Raw genomic sequence first — 16158 nt, 5'->3', positions numbered from 1 at the left:
GTCAGATAACGGTTGCCACGCGAAAAGGATTTTTTGCTGTTTATAAAATAAACCAGAACATATCGTTGTGGCTGTGTTTCTTGGCCTTGAAGTGTGCCACCATAGGTTTATCGTCTGTCAAATGTTTGATGCAAGATCTATGCTCGCATATTTGTTGTTTAATTGCATGTTTACATTTACCTACATACAATAGTTTGTGGGGGCACTTGATGGCATATACAGACTACTTGGTGTTAGGTCTTTGGTCTATGTAGGTTGCTAATAACCTTATACATTCTAGTTGGGGAATGCTGGTATAAAGCGACTCGACGTCGAGTGTGACAAGGAGGTCTTCGTGATTGATTGTCAAAGTGCTAAGTTTCTTTATTATGGAGGTGGTGTCCTGAATATAGGACTGCATTTTGCTAATGAAAGGACGCAGAAAACTTAGAACACTCTTCTAGAATACAAAAGTGTTCACCCTGCAGGACTTAAAGAGAACTTGCCCTATGGAAAATTTTTAAGATTGAGATGCAACTCTACAACAGTAGGCGACTATGATAACAAAAGAATGGAATTGTCTATGTGCCTCAAAGAACGGGACACATCGTCCGAAGAGCCAGAAAAAGAACTAAACATACCAATAGAGAGTCCTGCTTGACCCAAGCAGTCAGAGTTAAACCAAAGGATAAAATTACATGCGTAGAAACCTTTACACCCCTAAGCACTTCACTCGGAAAAGCAGAACTTTGACATTGGAACATTCGGTCCACAGAATCCTTCAATTCAGAAAAACCATGTTTTGTATTCAAGCGCAGCAGAAACTTAAAAGACCGCCTAGTCCACAATTATGAAGAACCCAACCAACCACCAAATTCTCAGCAAACCCTTTGGCACCTTCCACACGTAAAAGGATATTATAGATGTGAGACCTGCTTGGTATGTTGCCTCACAAACAACATAAAAGAAATGGATCTCAACTGCAAAAGCTGGACCTTTAACACATTTACAAACTGTAACACCAAGTGGTTGGTATATGCCATCAGGTGCCCCTGCAACCTACTGTATGTAGGTAAATGTAAACGTGCAATTAAACAACGAATATGCGAGCATAGATCTTGCATCAAAAATTTGACAGAAGATAAACCTATGGTGGCACACTTAAAGGCCAAGAAACATAGCCACAACAATATGTTCTGGTTTATTCTACAAACAGCAAAAAATCCTTTTTGTGGTGGCAACCGTGATCTGACGCTACTCAAACTCGTACAACAGTGGATTTACTGCTTGGACTATGTGAAAAAAGGTCTTAACATATCCATTGAATGGAATTTATTTTTCACTTAAAACTACCTCAACAGTTGGCACCAACCCAACACGTAGACAGGCACATTATAGCCACAAAAGTCAAGCCATTGGCCATTGTAACCCAGCGCAGTGGTTCCCTATTCACATACTTTGTGTCCTATATGTAGTATTCTACTGAGCTGACACCGGGCCTTCCATAGTCTAATATACTCTTGTCAACACCGAATATCTGGAATAATATGTTTCTGTGGCAATACTTGTATCCTTGTTACTGTGTTAAAACAACTGTTGCATCTGTACGCAAATCATGTAATTGTCAAAGACCTTGTTTCTCTATATGTGTGACTCTGTTGAGAGAAGATATTTTTTCTTTTTTTTTCATTTTGACTGGTCAGAAGTCATAAACACCTGTAGTTATATGTTATGTAATTCCAGGCAATATATAAACCACTGATACATCTGCTTTTCTACTGATGGATGTATTTATTTGTGATGTACACGTTCACGCAGAATAATGCTCAAACATGTTTGACAACACTTAAACTGAAACATTTGTTCCATATGTTCCCTACTGTTCTATCTGCCTTCGTGACTTTGGTTTACTCCCCAGATGTTAGAAACTCTTGTAAGTTAAATGTTATGCTATTTCAGGCAACATCTGTACCAAAACCACTGATGTAATTGTTCCTTAATTGTATGAAGGATAACGGTCAATTTCTTTTTGATAAATATTGACACGGGAACAAAGGTTTTATATGTTCCCCTTTCCACCCATGATGTACCTCTTTACGTCCCATTGCCAGTTGGTCTCCATGCCAACCTTTGCATTTACAGCTGACACAACTTTGCTTACACTCTCCAAGCTGGGATCGCCTACCTGATCCGATGCCCTGTATTGAAATGACATCCCTCAGTGTATGAGCCAGCACTCATCAAGACTCTTGCCCCCTCAGAACCCTTTTTGACACTTTTATTTGGCCAACTAATTACATTGCCACACTCGTGTCCAAGCACCAGGCGGCTTAATAAAGTTGTTTTCTATGAACAACTTCACTTCTGCACATGTGTGGAGTTGCAACACACGTCTCAGTTAGATTCAGCTCTACAGCCGAGAGGTAAGACCGTTGCTCTCTCCACCTTAATCCCGATTCGGACACACAAGTCGCTGCAATGCTTTAGACTCATTTCACCGTTCTTTTCAGCTTGACGTTGGGCTTCCTTTGGCCCGCCCGCTCTGAGCCGCACTCGATTTCACAAACGCTGTGACCGCAGCTCTGCTCCTATAGCCACCCCGCTCACTCCTCTTAATAACTACGGCTTTCTATCATTCTGTCATTCACCATTATAGTATTCGCGGACCACCGTGTGCACCATTACCATTTTAATAGAATGGCACACCGTCAGTGCCCTTTTTTAGACCACTATACTGGGCTCCAGCACAACGTGCATCCACTCCACTCACAGCTCCTCTGGCCTCACCTCATTTTTTCAGGTTTTCTCTCCTAATATGCCTACTAGTAATTCGCCATTTTTCTGGTTCATTTCCAGACCGTGCCTTGAATTTTCCCGCAACACATCCCTGGAGCCTGGATCTATTGACCAGCTGATATTCTATTGTCAGAGCAACCCTGCCATTTCCTCTGTCTTCTCAGTAAGATGACACCTCAAGATGGCAGGTAGGCTATGAGGCCACACCCCTCCCCACCTTTCAACGTTTTTTAACATAACTGACCACCAATTTTGCTATATTTCTGGGCTAACTCACAGCCTTTCTCTTACCAGATACCAGCCCCTGCTGTATCTAAATCTATCTCTGTGCTTGTATTAACGACAGCAAAAATAATCTCTTGCATTCAAGAAGCCGGCTGAACCTTTTCTGGTAGGTTACCATCTACAGTGTCCCCCTTCTTTTCCCTAAATCCTTCATGGGACGATCACATTTTAAAACACATCCTCCCTTTTTTTTAAACTTTAGGTGAACCAAGCTCCTACACCAATTGTCCGCCTCTACCCCGTTACCCGAGTCCTGACGACAGTTCGGTACCCACAGAAAACCTTGTTTCATCTTTGAAGTATCTGTGGTTTTTCCATTCGTTATCCAAACCAGAAACACCCAACAAATGTGTCGACAATGATTACGTGCCTCTATTTATAAAGCAGTACATGAAATTGCACTTGGTTGTTACTAACCCACCATTATTTGTCTTGGTTTCCTCTGTAATTCTATAATATTTTTGTTCTTTAGGCCATTTACCTAATTTTTAAATTGTTCATTCACCAATTAAACTTTGTTTTATGTTTTATGACAGTTTTATCCTCTTATGATCCTTGGACTAGCATATATGTAAGCTATCCTCACTGTAGTACTGGTGCACCTCCTGTGCGTCTATGAAAGGGGTAGCCGTTGACTCTATTCCTTATTCTGTTATGCAACTTCTTCACTTCACAGGGGTTTCCCCAGTCTTGGATATTTGTCAGGCTGCGACCTGACCAACCTTGAATACCTTTACCAATTTTTGGGATTCACTGTCTGCTTTGGATGCCTAAATTGTTCCCCAAGGGAGAGTAACTCCCTATGAGGTCCCACATGCCCAGATCCCTAGGTAGGTTCTTGCAGAGCAGGCTTACCTCCCTAGCCTCAAAGGAAGTGGTTCCCCGTTGGAGAGAAGGAATGAATACCCTTGATTTGTCACATATGACATTTGTTTATAGTAGATTAATGTATGTAAATGGGATTTACTGATTGTCTTCTAATACATGGTTGTGGAAGTTGTTTCAGAATCTTGAAATTACAGCTCTTCTCTTGGTTTGGAATCCCGTACTGGCTTACTGGTGTTTTCAATTTGAAAAAAAGTGTTGTTTTTCTTGTTTGTCCAACAAAAAACATGGGTCTGGTTCACACATTAGAAAAAACTCTTGCTAAGGTCAATCTAAGTCATCTTTGCGACACACCAGATTTAATTGAACAATCTACATTTAATTTAGTCATGAAACATTACATTGGAGGGATGGGCAAGCCTCTGGTCATAAGTATTTGTCAACAAAACAACTGAAGGTTTGAATTGCTTCCCCCACCAAGAAAGGATTATTTTTACAAAATGTTTTGGAATACTCCCTATTGGTGCATCTTGGACACTCACCTCTCCTATCACCATGCTCACTCTCTACTCTACATTAACACACAATAGAGCGCAGCTACACCCCTCAATCAATTCTGCCTAGCTGCTCACATACAAACAATACTCCATGAACACCTCAACACCCTGCTAGAACGCAACTATACCCCATGAAAAATTGGCCTAGCTGCACACATAAGCTTCCTACACAGGCCTAACGCAGCCAGAACCCAGTCTTGGAGTCCAACCTCCAGACTGCACACATTCAACTGATCTCAATACCACCACACCTAATTCTAGGATGCAGCTACCATCAAGCAATCCCATTAGCTGCGCACATAATGAGTGCACCCAGGCACCCCATGATACCCTACACTTTCAACTGACCTGGACTTCGGTCCCCAACGGCGTTCAACCCACATTCGCTTTCAGGTCATACCAATGATATATAGAGCGCTATATAAATGCCAAATAACATAGCATAATATAACATTTACCAAATCTTGGGATACCCAGAACTCCTCATTCTGTCCAATGTGTAGTCACAACAATGAGGATGAGTACCACTTCCTATTCGTTTGCCCTACATTGAGATATTTCACTGTAGATGGTTGATTCCTCAACTTAGAAAGCACAAAATAACCACTTTGGAGTGTTTAATATTCCGAAAATCACCAGTAAACCTGTATAGGACAGTGGCTATAGCCATTTTCTTCGTAAGGGCTTCGGACAGAAGATGTAAAATGTATGAAATCAGGTATTTTCCCTAGAAGTATTGTTTTATTCTGTGCATTGACAATGAATTGTATATATAGTTTGTTTTACTGTTTTTTAATCTTTTGTATTTTATTCTTATGCTTTTATGTTCATGCTAAAATAACGCTAAACTGAACCAAACTGAACTGAATAGAAGTTACCTTAAATGCAGTTTTCATCATTGTTTGTTTCCTTTACGTTGGATGCAATAGCTCATACTGAATTCCTTGAATGATTTAGGAAATGAAAAGTAGCCCAGTTTATTTGGTCACTGAAGAGGATTTGAAGCAGGCTTCTCTTTTGGAAAATGCAACTTCAATTAAGAAGGACAAAAGGGAAGAACGGAGGAAGAAGGCAACAGGTGGGTGTAACACCTACTACTTTTCTCTATGTAAATGATTGTTGTCTACCCACTCAAAACAACACCCTGTGTGCATGTTTAAGGATTCAGAGGCATTTTTATTGTATACGTGTTAGGCAGGGTGAAATGATGACATGATCATAGAACCGTGTTAGTGTACCGGTTTGTCCCATATCAGCTCTCCCTTGGTGAAATTCGACAGGCATCTTTAATTGTGGTACTTCTGGTATAACCCGCTTGCACAAAAAAAATGAAAATTTGAAACAAATGAACAATATTGATGGACCTTTCGTATGTGACACCCGTACTCTTCCTGCCTCAATGGGAGCAGGTCACCTTCGAAAAGTTGGTCCTGAATACATTTTTTCTTGGTATTGTCTCGCATCTCCAGAATGGACTCATACATATCTCTGCCAAATCCCCTCATTCACTCTAATCTTCTTGCGATCTCATCTAAGTTTAAGAGGCTACCCAGATTCTCTCCAAAGGAGACATGTAATGGGATCCAGTTAAGGAGCTCAGAAAGATCTCGTAGTTAAGGTTATTCCTCATCCGCAGTATAAGGGGGGTGATCTGCTGCATATACAAGAGTTCTGTAGTTGGTGAGCTATACAGTCAGTTTACTTCATTGATTTTTTAGCATGACACCAGCCTCACAAGTATCTATGAAGGATGTAGCTGTGGCATTCATAGTGGTTTGTCATCCCCCTGAACAGTGATGATCTGTGACTTTTTTTAAACTTTGTTGTGGATAGATTATACTACCAGTTTACTTCACTGCCTGTTGGCATGAAAGCACCTCAAGTCCCCATGAAGGTATTGGCAATGGTGAAGGCTCACATGAGAATGGGGTGTATTCATGCCTTTCCATATCTGGATGGCTAGTTGATCATCTTTGTGACATAGTTACCGTTAGGTTGATCTGTTAGCCACTATCTTGAACTTCATGCGTCTCCTGTTTTGCTCTAAGGCGATGCCCCTCAGAGTGCATCTGTGTTATGCACTGGTTGGTGACTGGCACTTTGATCTTGTGAGCGTCATTCCCCTGTTCATTCCTCTTGTCCTGCATGGGCTGAGATTGTACACAGAGATCACAATCAAAGTTGCACCACAATGCATGGAAAAGAAAAGTTATTATGAGCTCCTGGACCTATTGATTTGTCCTCTGTGTAAACCTTATTTAAGAAGCGATCTTCTGTCACACACTGGTGGTTGTTTTCTTCATCTGACTCTTACCAGTTTAAACCTTCAAGTCTTACTGTTGAAAGGCTAAGTTATTGGGAACTTTCTCAGGATGTTCTTAATAAATTGTTTAAAGGTTTGCCTGTTGGCTCAGTGCTAAAGGTAGGTATTGAAATCAGAGGTTTTGAACCTGACAGTCCCACCTAATAAAGTCCAGGCTCTGCAAAAATCCCTTCCTTATAGATGGGTGAATAAAGCCATAAAATACTTGGGAGTGATTATCACTGGCAATTTAGACATGTCATTTTGCTGCCAATTATCCACTCCTCCTAGAGAAAATGTGTAAGATGCTATCCAACTGGGGTCCCCTATCAATATCGTGGCTGGGGAAGGTCCATGTCCTTCCGAACGTACTCTACCATTTTATGGCGCTCCCGATATAGGTTTCCAACACTTACTTACGGACACTGCAAAAACATACAGGGGCATTCATATGGAATCACAAAAAACCTAGGAAATCAAGACAGGTCATGAGAACCCTGAGGAGCAAAGGAGGCCTAGGAGAACCTGACTTTAGAGCATATTACCTTGCTGCACAGGTTAGAGTGATTAGAGATTGGTTTAGGGAAGATCGTGGAAGGTGTGGAGAACCATGGACAGGGCAGTGGCAGGGGCCCCGTTAGAGGAGGTCCTGTGGCGACAGAAGGAAGACAGACCAAAAAGCATGTATAGCAGTGATATAGGGGCGTTAGTAAGAGAATCATGGGATGAATCTGTGAGACGGGCAGGATTGACCACCTTCCCCTCCCCATTAACACCTTTGTTTAGGAATCCCCAATTTACACCGGGTGTGAGGGGTGGAGAGTATGACAAGTGGCAAGAGGGGGGGGGTGTACAGAATGCTAAGGGACATGTTCTATGGGCAAGAAATTAAATCTTTCAACCAGTGCAAACAGGATTTTGATCTAATAGGAGGAGAGAGATTTCGTTATCTCCAATTGAGACACTGGTTGCTCCACCCTAAAGTGAAGAGTGCCGCCATTAGGGAGCTTACCCCCTCTGTAAAATGCATCTCAACAGAAACAGGGGATAAACACATTGTCGGGGCACATTTTTGGCATCATTAAAGAGGGAGAGGAACCAGGAATCAGGAGATACATGGAGAGACGGGAGATAGCAGTGGGGAAAACGTGAGAGAGGGAGCAGTGGGCCGCTCTATGGGCAAAAATTCCCAAGTTAACAATGGCAATAAAGTACAAGAAATATCGATGAAGATGATGGTCAAGTGGCATTTGACTCCTGAGAGGCTACACAAGTTCTCTAAGGCGGTCTCGAACAGGTGTTTGTGGGAAATGTGGGGACATGGGAACACATTTGGTGGGAGTGTCTGTCCATCTGTCTGTACTGATCGGGGATCCAATCAGCACTGGAAGAGATCTTGCATCACTTGCAGTTTCTGAGTTAGACTCCGTACAGGTATTTAAGTGGGCCGAGGGAAGGTGGGAGGTGGGAGATTCAACATATCGTCTATTGCTTCTGCTACTTATTTAGAAGGAGTGTAATGCAATTGGTTCAGTACGTTGAATTGAATCAGTCGCAGCCCAGCATTTAGAGATACTGCCTTAGTTGACAACACTTGCTCCATTTCTCATCACTCCTTGGAAGTCCTAAATGTCTTTCCCAAACCTCTCTAATAGTATTGTGGGAGGGATGATGTGACTGTATCGACTTAAAGAGCCTGGACACTGATGCAACCATGCGTCTCAGCTTCAATTGCAAATGAAGGCCGTTTTTGTGTGGAATGGGGCCTGCATTCAATAGTATTGGAGCACTCTCAATGTCCCCCCCACCCCCCCAATATACTGAGAAATACTTCTTGGGATACAAATTGCCAATCTGGGTACATGTTGCCTATTTTAATTTGTTCTTTAGCACCTTGTCATATGAGGTGGAAATGAAAGGGTAATTCCACAGGGGAACTTCACGATTATAGGGTGCGTCTACCCTAATCTTCCTGAATATGCTGGCCCAAGCATTAACAGTAGTCCTAACGGGATCAAAGGTGCAGGAGTCAACGTACCTTTCGCTGAATATGACAGACCAGAGCACCATGAGGGATGATGCCCTGTATCTTTCCAAAGGTATGTGTGGCCGGGTCACCAGCAATGTACCAGTAGCCAGTGAATAGGGCCTGCGACGCCAAATAATATAGTTCACAATCTGGCGCCGCTAAGCCCCCATATTCATACGGTTTGGAAAACTTTTGCCAACTAATTCTTGCCACCCTAGTGCCCCAAACAAACGTAGAGGCCAAGGACTACAGCTTTGTGAAAAATGCCCCACCAAGCCACATTGGGACATTTCCGAAGAAATATAACAACTTCAGGAGCACCACCATCTTAAGTAGAACTACCTGTCCATATAAAGAAATTGGCAGTCTCACCCAAAGTATTAGCTTGTTGGTCAGTTGCTGTAAATAGGATTCATAGTTATCTATGTATAGTGATTGTCAGCTACCCGACACCATGATTCCCAGATAACTGAAGCGCAACAGTGACCATTTCGAGCCCCCACGGTCAGTCGGTTGAACTGTGGACGGCGTAAGAGGAAATAGTTCTGATTTAGTGTTGTTTATTCTGTATCCAGAGTATCTTGAAAACTCATGGACGTTTTGCATTATTGGGGCTAAGTTTTGTTCAGGGTCTCATACTTAGAGCAGTGTGTTGTCATCATATAGAGAGATTATCTGTGGTGGTCCATTTATTCTTATACCCCTGTGTCTGTTCACCTTTCTGACTAACGCTGCCATTGGTTCAATAGTAAGTGCAAATAGGGGCAAATAGGGGGACACTTGACAGTGTTTGATTGGTGAGGACCATTGTCCCCGGGTTAGTGTATAGCAGTTGGATACAGCTAAATAAATAAGGACCGACGCAGAAACCTGGTAGTACACAGAACAAATATCGGCATGACACAGAATCGAAAGCCTTCTCGGCATCTAAGGCAGCAACGACCAACCTAGCCTGGGGATTCACCTGGGCCATCGCACAGAACACCCGCTGCAAATTCAGGGCAGTAGATCTTGCGGGTATGAAGCCCGACTGATCAGGATGTACCAGTTGGGGCAAGATCAGGAGTAGCCTCGTAGCAAGAAATTTCGCAAAGATCTTGCCGTCTATATTGTTTAGGGATAATGATCTATAGGAGGCCACGTCTTGGGAGGTCTGTGGGGCTTAAGTAGTACCATAATTATGGCCTCCCGCAGATTGTGGGAGGGCCCCTTTTTCCAAGAACTCTTCCCATACCTTTAGTAATCTGGGAGCCAGCTCCTGTGAGAACGCCTTGTAAAGTTCTATCCCCAACCCATCAGATCCCTGAGCCTTCCCTGTAGCCAATTACTGCACCTTCAATCTCCTCCAGTGTGAAAGGCTGTTCCAGGTCGAGCGCCGCCTCAGTCGACAGTGTGGGTAACTATTGCAGATAGATATCGGGAAAGATCATCCTGTGTGACCTCATCGTGGTTAGATTATAGACTAGAATTAGAAACTGGAAAACGTTTTGTTGATATCTTTCTCGTTCACCAACAGTATTATCCGGGCCCTGGATACTCAAAATAGAATGGGGATGGTTCTCCACTTTAACCAATCTGGCTAACAACCTGCCAGCTTTGTCCCCTTCACCGTATCTCCTTGATCTAGTGGGAGTGGCCATATATTCGACCAAAACGTAAAGGAGGAAATGATTACCCCTCTCTACACAGACCTGGTAGTGGGAAATTGGAGTGGTTTTTACAGACTGTTCAACATAGGCTTGACATAAAGATCACTTGCTCAATATGTAGCAAAAACACCATACAGATATATTAGAACAAAATATAGCTATTTTAATAGTACTGGTACAGAATTTAAAACACAATTTATGTAAATTGTGTTTTGAGTAACACTTGTGACTGTATTCTGTGTGTTTCAATTTGTCTAGTTTTTCTTGAATGCTTTGTTTTAAATGTTGTACCAGTACTATTAAAATAGCTATATTTTGTTGTAATATATGTGTATGGTGTTTTTGCTACATATTGAGCAAGTGATCTTTATGTCAAGTCTATGTTGAACAGTCTGTAAAAACCACTCCCATTTCCCACTACCAGGTCTGTGTAGAGAGGGGTAATCATTTCTTCCTTTACGTTTTGACTCTATTGACACTCCCGCTTTAGATTTGATCCCCCGACATCAAAAAACCCTGGGAGTTTACCTCTTGTGATGCATATAGGACCTCCCGGTCTGCCAGTGTGTGAAACTCCCCCAAGAACTCCTGTATCTTTGCCAGAATATCCTCCTCCCGGAACCTGCTATACATGCTCTCCAGTTCTCTGAGCTGGCCCTTCACCTGACCCAGCTCCTGCCTAATGCTCTTTCGGGACCCAGCGGATTTAGCCATAATAATACCTGTCTCCCATAACATTGAGTGTGTGCGGACAGAATCCTTGTTAATACTAAAAGATTCTGGGATTTCAACATGTAAGGAGAGAGGAAGCCATTCTGCAGCATGGAGTCTGCACAGGGTAGTCAGTAATCTCAAGGGTCAAGGATACAGGGAATGATCAGACAAGATGCGTGGAAGAATAGTGCAGTCCTGAACCATAGTGGTCATCTACATGGCCAGTAACCAAAAATCTATGCAGGACTCTGAGTCATGGACAGAAGAGTAATAGATTAATTCCTTGTTTTGTGGGTGTAGTTTCTGCCAAATATCTGTAAGTGGGAGGTGTAGCAACAATTGATGAAGTATCTGGGCCGCTCTGGTAAGATTGCGTGGGGGACATGATGACCCATCTAATTTCATGTCCAGGATCGTGTTAAAGTCTCCCCCCAGATCACCCAGGTCTCATCTAAAGGAGTTAACATTTCAGCAATCTTATGGTAAAACCCAGGGTCATCTACATTAGGCCCATATGTATTAACCAATATGTTCGGGTGACCAGCCACTTCACCCCACACTATTACATAACGTCCTTGAGGGTCCACGCTATTCTTCGATAACCAGAATCCCAATGAGGGGTGTATAAGGGTAAGAACACCCACGCTTGTGAGGAATAATCTGTAATACCTCTGAGGATCCCAGTTCTGTGCAAAGGATTAATTCATCTCTCCCAAAGCGTGTGTCTCCTGTAGCATCAAGATCTTAGGCCCATGCCATGTCACATATGAGCTGACCTTCCTTGCCGTAACTGGATTGTTGAGCTCATGAACATTCCACGTCAACAGTTTGATTTGCAGGCCACCCCTTGCGGGTCTATCAGCCGCTATACTTGGTCAACTCTATGAGCATATGGAATACGCTTGTACCCAACCTACATGTGATTGCTTTCAATATGAGCACCACATTTTCAAATTTTAACATCTCCAGCCCCTCCCCCACCCTCACAGTCCACCCCAACTTGACAGTGTCACCCCATGAAACATTTGCATAAACCTACAGGAGGCGCAATGTGAACAGCATCGTGCTTTGTATCCAAACTCAAAATGGCCAACACGGCATTACCTTTTTCAGACACTTCAAAAGGGCCCATTCAAATCATTAATTGACAGTTCCGCCTATCAAACTAGACCCGTTTACGTTCAGCTTTGGCACCAATAGGCTTATTTGGAGCAGGAATGGACCGCTCAACATACGCTGTAGCCTCCTCCGGGGACTCAAAAAAGTGTGTTCTCCCAGCATGTTGTATGCACAGCCTTGCAGGAAACATCATCACATAGTGTATCTGCCTATCTCGTAGAAGTCGCTTCAGCTGGTCAAAAGATCTCGCTGCCTGGACCCAAGAGGAGAAGTCTGGGTATATATGAACTTTCACAGAGTCGTATTGAAGAGATCCCTTTCCACGCTCCAGCCGGAGCACCAGACCCCGATCCCAGTAATTCAGGAGACAGGCTATAATCGTGTGTGGAGGGGCCCCACGCTTTGGAAGTGGGGCCAATGAGCAGTGTGCTATTTCAATCAGGAACTGAGCTGAAAACTGTGCCTCACTGAATATGGACTGCAGGACTTCCTGCACAAATATTTCCATAGGACCAGTGGCCGCTTTCTCTGCAATCCCAACTATCTGTACGTTATTACGGCAGGAGCAAGATTTGAGATCTTCACATTTCGCATGCACCGCCAGCAGCTCCTTTTTAAAGACCTCTAGATTTTGCCGAGGTACTCCCAGTGTGTCCTCAATGTCACTGAACCGCGTCTAAACCTCTGTTATCCGACCACTTTCTTTGTCACGTTTAGTGCAGAGAGAGAGAGTTAATGGTGATAACAATATCATCTAACTTGGAATTCACCAAGACAAAACCGGCCTGCATCATTGACCTGTAAGGGTCCATATTTGAGACCGGGATGGGGTCCTCTGAGTCCTCTGGGCAGGGGATGACTGCAGGGGGAGGCTCCCTCTGCGGTGTGTTTGTGTAGGAGTCCATTGGGTCCTTTTTGTTTCTTCCGTTTCCGCGGGTCATCCCAGCCAGGGGTAACAGGGTGTAGGTCACCTCAGTCTCAGGTAAGTCCAATCACACCCCAGTAGCAGGCCAGTCTTATGCAGGGACCAGTGTATCTCTGCTGTCTACCAGCTCCTGAAGGGGGGGGCAGAAAGCTGCAGTCAGGATATTGTTTGTGATTCGTAATTAATTTCCCCTTCACTCCCAGGAAGGGGACTTGTCCTCATCCAGCACTGTTCTGCTTTCTATGCAGTGGCGGTCACCTCAAAAGTTTAGGGGTAACCCTCCAATTCGGGGGGCTGATCTCAATTTGGGCTGTTACGGAAAGGAGCCTGCACCATTGTTCCCTGGGCCGCCAGGAGTCTCTAAACTTCACGCTTCACATGAGGAACGGGGGATGATGGGCACTGGACACGGCCCACTATGTGGTTCCACAGCTCTGACGAGTATAGCCCGGGGCCTCCCAGGGGACCGTTGAAGCTGAGTGTCAGCGAATGCAGCTGCACCTCCCCTAGCCCCCTCCTCTGATAATGTTTAGCGGCCCAGGTTACCTCACAAGTTTTGTCGCCGGCGCTCTTCCTCCACCAGTCTGTCTCGGATCCTCCTCGAACAATGAGGGCAGTGTCCGCCGGGACTCATGTGGCCTGATACGCCATTGCTGATATCTCCTCCACCAAATTTTCAGCCCAGCCAGGATATGCCCCTCCAGTTGCCACCATCTTCAGCCGCACAGGGGTATATTTTAAATAACGCTGTGTCCCAGTTGTAGAGGATGTTTGCAGGATGGGATACTTTTGCCCATGGAGCCGAGACGCTAGGTGGCCATCGTAGTTGCTGCTCAGCAGCGCCGCCTGGCAGCCAGGACTTTTAATACAAGAGATGCCCTGCAAACTTCTGTACCATACAGGATACATGTTCGATACCAACAGCCTTTTCAAAGCTAGGCTGCCTTCCGGTGCAATAGCCTCAACAATATCCGCAATCCCAACACTGATATCAAGCACATCGACCCAGAACCAGAAGACGAGGCAAAGGAGGCCCCTCAAGGAATGTATCCCATGAAAAACGGTGACTAGCCATTCTCACAGTTCCCTGGTAGGGAGAAGGATGCCCATGCCTGCCAACAGGTGGGGGGGGGCATTATCATAGTGGGAACTACAGACAGTAGAAAGAGGTTATTGCACAGATATCCTAAAAATAAAGACACAATCTGCCAAAAAAGCAGTGGGCAAAAGGAGAATATATGCACTACTATCAAATGTGCAAACAACCCTGGAAAGAAGGAAATAGAAGAGGTACCACAAGGGGAAAAAACACTGGTAAATATTCATCATGCTTCTTTGTTCCCCAAAATGTCAGGACACAATGGTGGATCCTTTATCTCAGGCCATTAAGCAGATACCTCAACCTTGCAAGAAGTAATTCCACTACTTCTGAATGGAGATCCCATGACCACCCTGTTTTCATATTTCAATGTATCCCAGACACTGCCAGTATCTATGTTTTTAAGGTGGGTGCCCAGCATTGTCATTTAAAGGTGTTACCCTCCTTGAGATTATCAGGTCCAATGTTTACACATTTGGTGGTGGTGGCAGCTCATTTGCACAGAGAGGCGGTACCTATGTAATCATATGTAGATTATAGGCAGGTGACTAGGAACACAGCCAACCAGTGCAAGTAACACACAGCAGAGACCGGGTGAATAGTGTATGTTGAGAATTCCAGCCGGCTACCCAGTCAAAACCAGGCAATCTTTAACACCCAACAGGTAGTTCCATTTCCTTTCCTGGAGAGAATACATGCATTTGCTGCGCCAGACTTGACAGGCTCTGACAGTGAGGAATGCAAGTTAAATGTTAGTAATGATGTCTTAATTTATCCACTTGGTCCAGGATGCACTCTTACACATGAGGGCCTCACAGGAATCATTACATTTGCAGGGGACCCAGGCAGCTGGGACTGGTAGTATCTATTATTGCTAACAGAAATGGTCCCAAGAGTTGATAAAATGGTGGAATGGCCAGAATCTTTTGAGGGGGTCGACTGTTCAAGGCCCCCCCAAGCGTCCGAATGGTGGGGAACACATCTAGAATGCACGAGGCAAGGGAACCGGACACACAACAGTGATTACAAATCAGTTTTCTTGAAATTCAGGCAGCATTCCTAGATCTGTGTTCGGAAACTTAAGATCTTAGGGAATCTGGTGTTCTTACGGACAGACATCACAACTGCATTGTTTTACATCAACAAACGGGGCTGAACACACTTCCACATTGCCCAACAGTTGTGGCACTAGTGCCTGCAAAGAGCGACAATCCTGGTAGCACAACATGCAGACAACCTCAGTCGCCAAGCGAACAGTGGGAAATAAGCCCCTAGTCGTTCAGAATATTTCCCAATTAGCGGACACCAAACCTATATATATTCACCACATCAGGTTATAGAGGAGATGGAGTGGTTGCACATGACTCTCACCCCCTTTGCACCTGCATGGTATGACAGGTGTGGTGCCCACATCAGCTGAAAATGGCGATAGTTGCACAAATTGAACTATACCTAAATCTACATTTACCGACCTAAAAGCAGCAAGAGAAAACTCTGCCAAGTCACATTTTCTCAACCTTGCAGCCCCATACCGAGGTTATTGAGTTTGGCCACCCAAGATTACAAGCTAGATGCATGGAAATACTAAATGAGGCATGGAAGCCAGATACAAGTCAATATGACTTTAATAAGTGGAAGAAAGCTGTCATGTGGTGAACATAACACCAGTTCAGTCAATGTAGACAGTGCATTAACAGAGGTAGTTAAATATTTGTCATACCCACTGGCACCATGATCATACATTAACTCTTTAAAATGTATGTGTCTGCTTTGGGCGGGTACACCAACTCCAAGCAAAAACAATATTTTGTGGAAGGAGCAAGTGATTCATGGAAGGTGTACAATGCATATAGTGGGGGGGGGGGGCGGACACACACAC

At 44.0% G+C, this 16158-nt stretch overlaps 1 protein-coding gene across 2 annotated transcripts in view; it reads left to right on the top strand.

Moving 5' to 3' along the window:
- Nucleotides 1-16158, top strand: part of UFL1 (UFM1 specific ligase 1) — a 1228658-nt gene that overhangs the window by 673910 nt on the left and 538590 nt on the right. For both annotated transcript variants that reach the window (XM_069606422.1, XM_069606423.1), the window contains one exon: nucleotides 5400-5520. In XM_069606422.1, coding sequence (XP_069462523.1) covers nucleotides 5400-5520 — 121 coding nt within the window. The remainder of the gene's footprint in view (nucleotides 1-5399; nucleotides 5521-16158) is intronic.

This window comes from Ambystoma mexicanum, chromosome 4p (assembly GCF_040938575.1).
Source record: "Ambystoma mexicanum isolate Mex_15411 chromosome 4p, UKY_AmexF1_1, whole genome shotgun sequence".
NCBI classification, from domain to species: domain Eukaryota; kingdom Metazoa; phylum Chordata; class Amphibia; order Caudata; family Ambystomatidae; genus Ambystoma; species Ambystoma mexicanum.
Note: the sequence above shows the minus strand (reverse complement) of the source record. Positions and strands in the feature narration are given on the sequence as shown.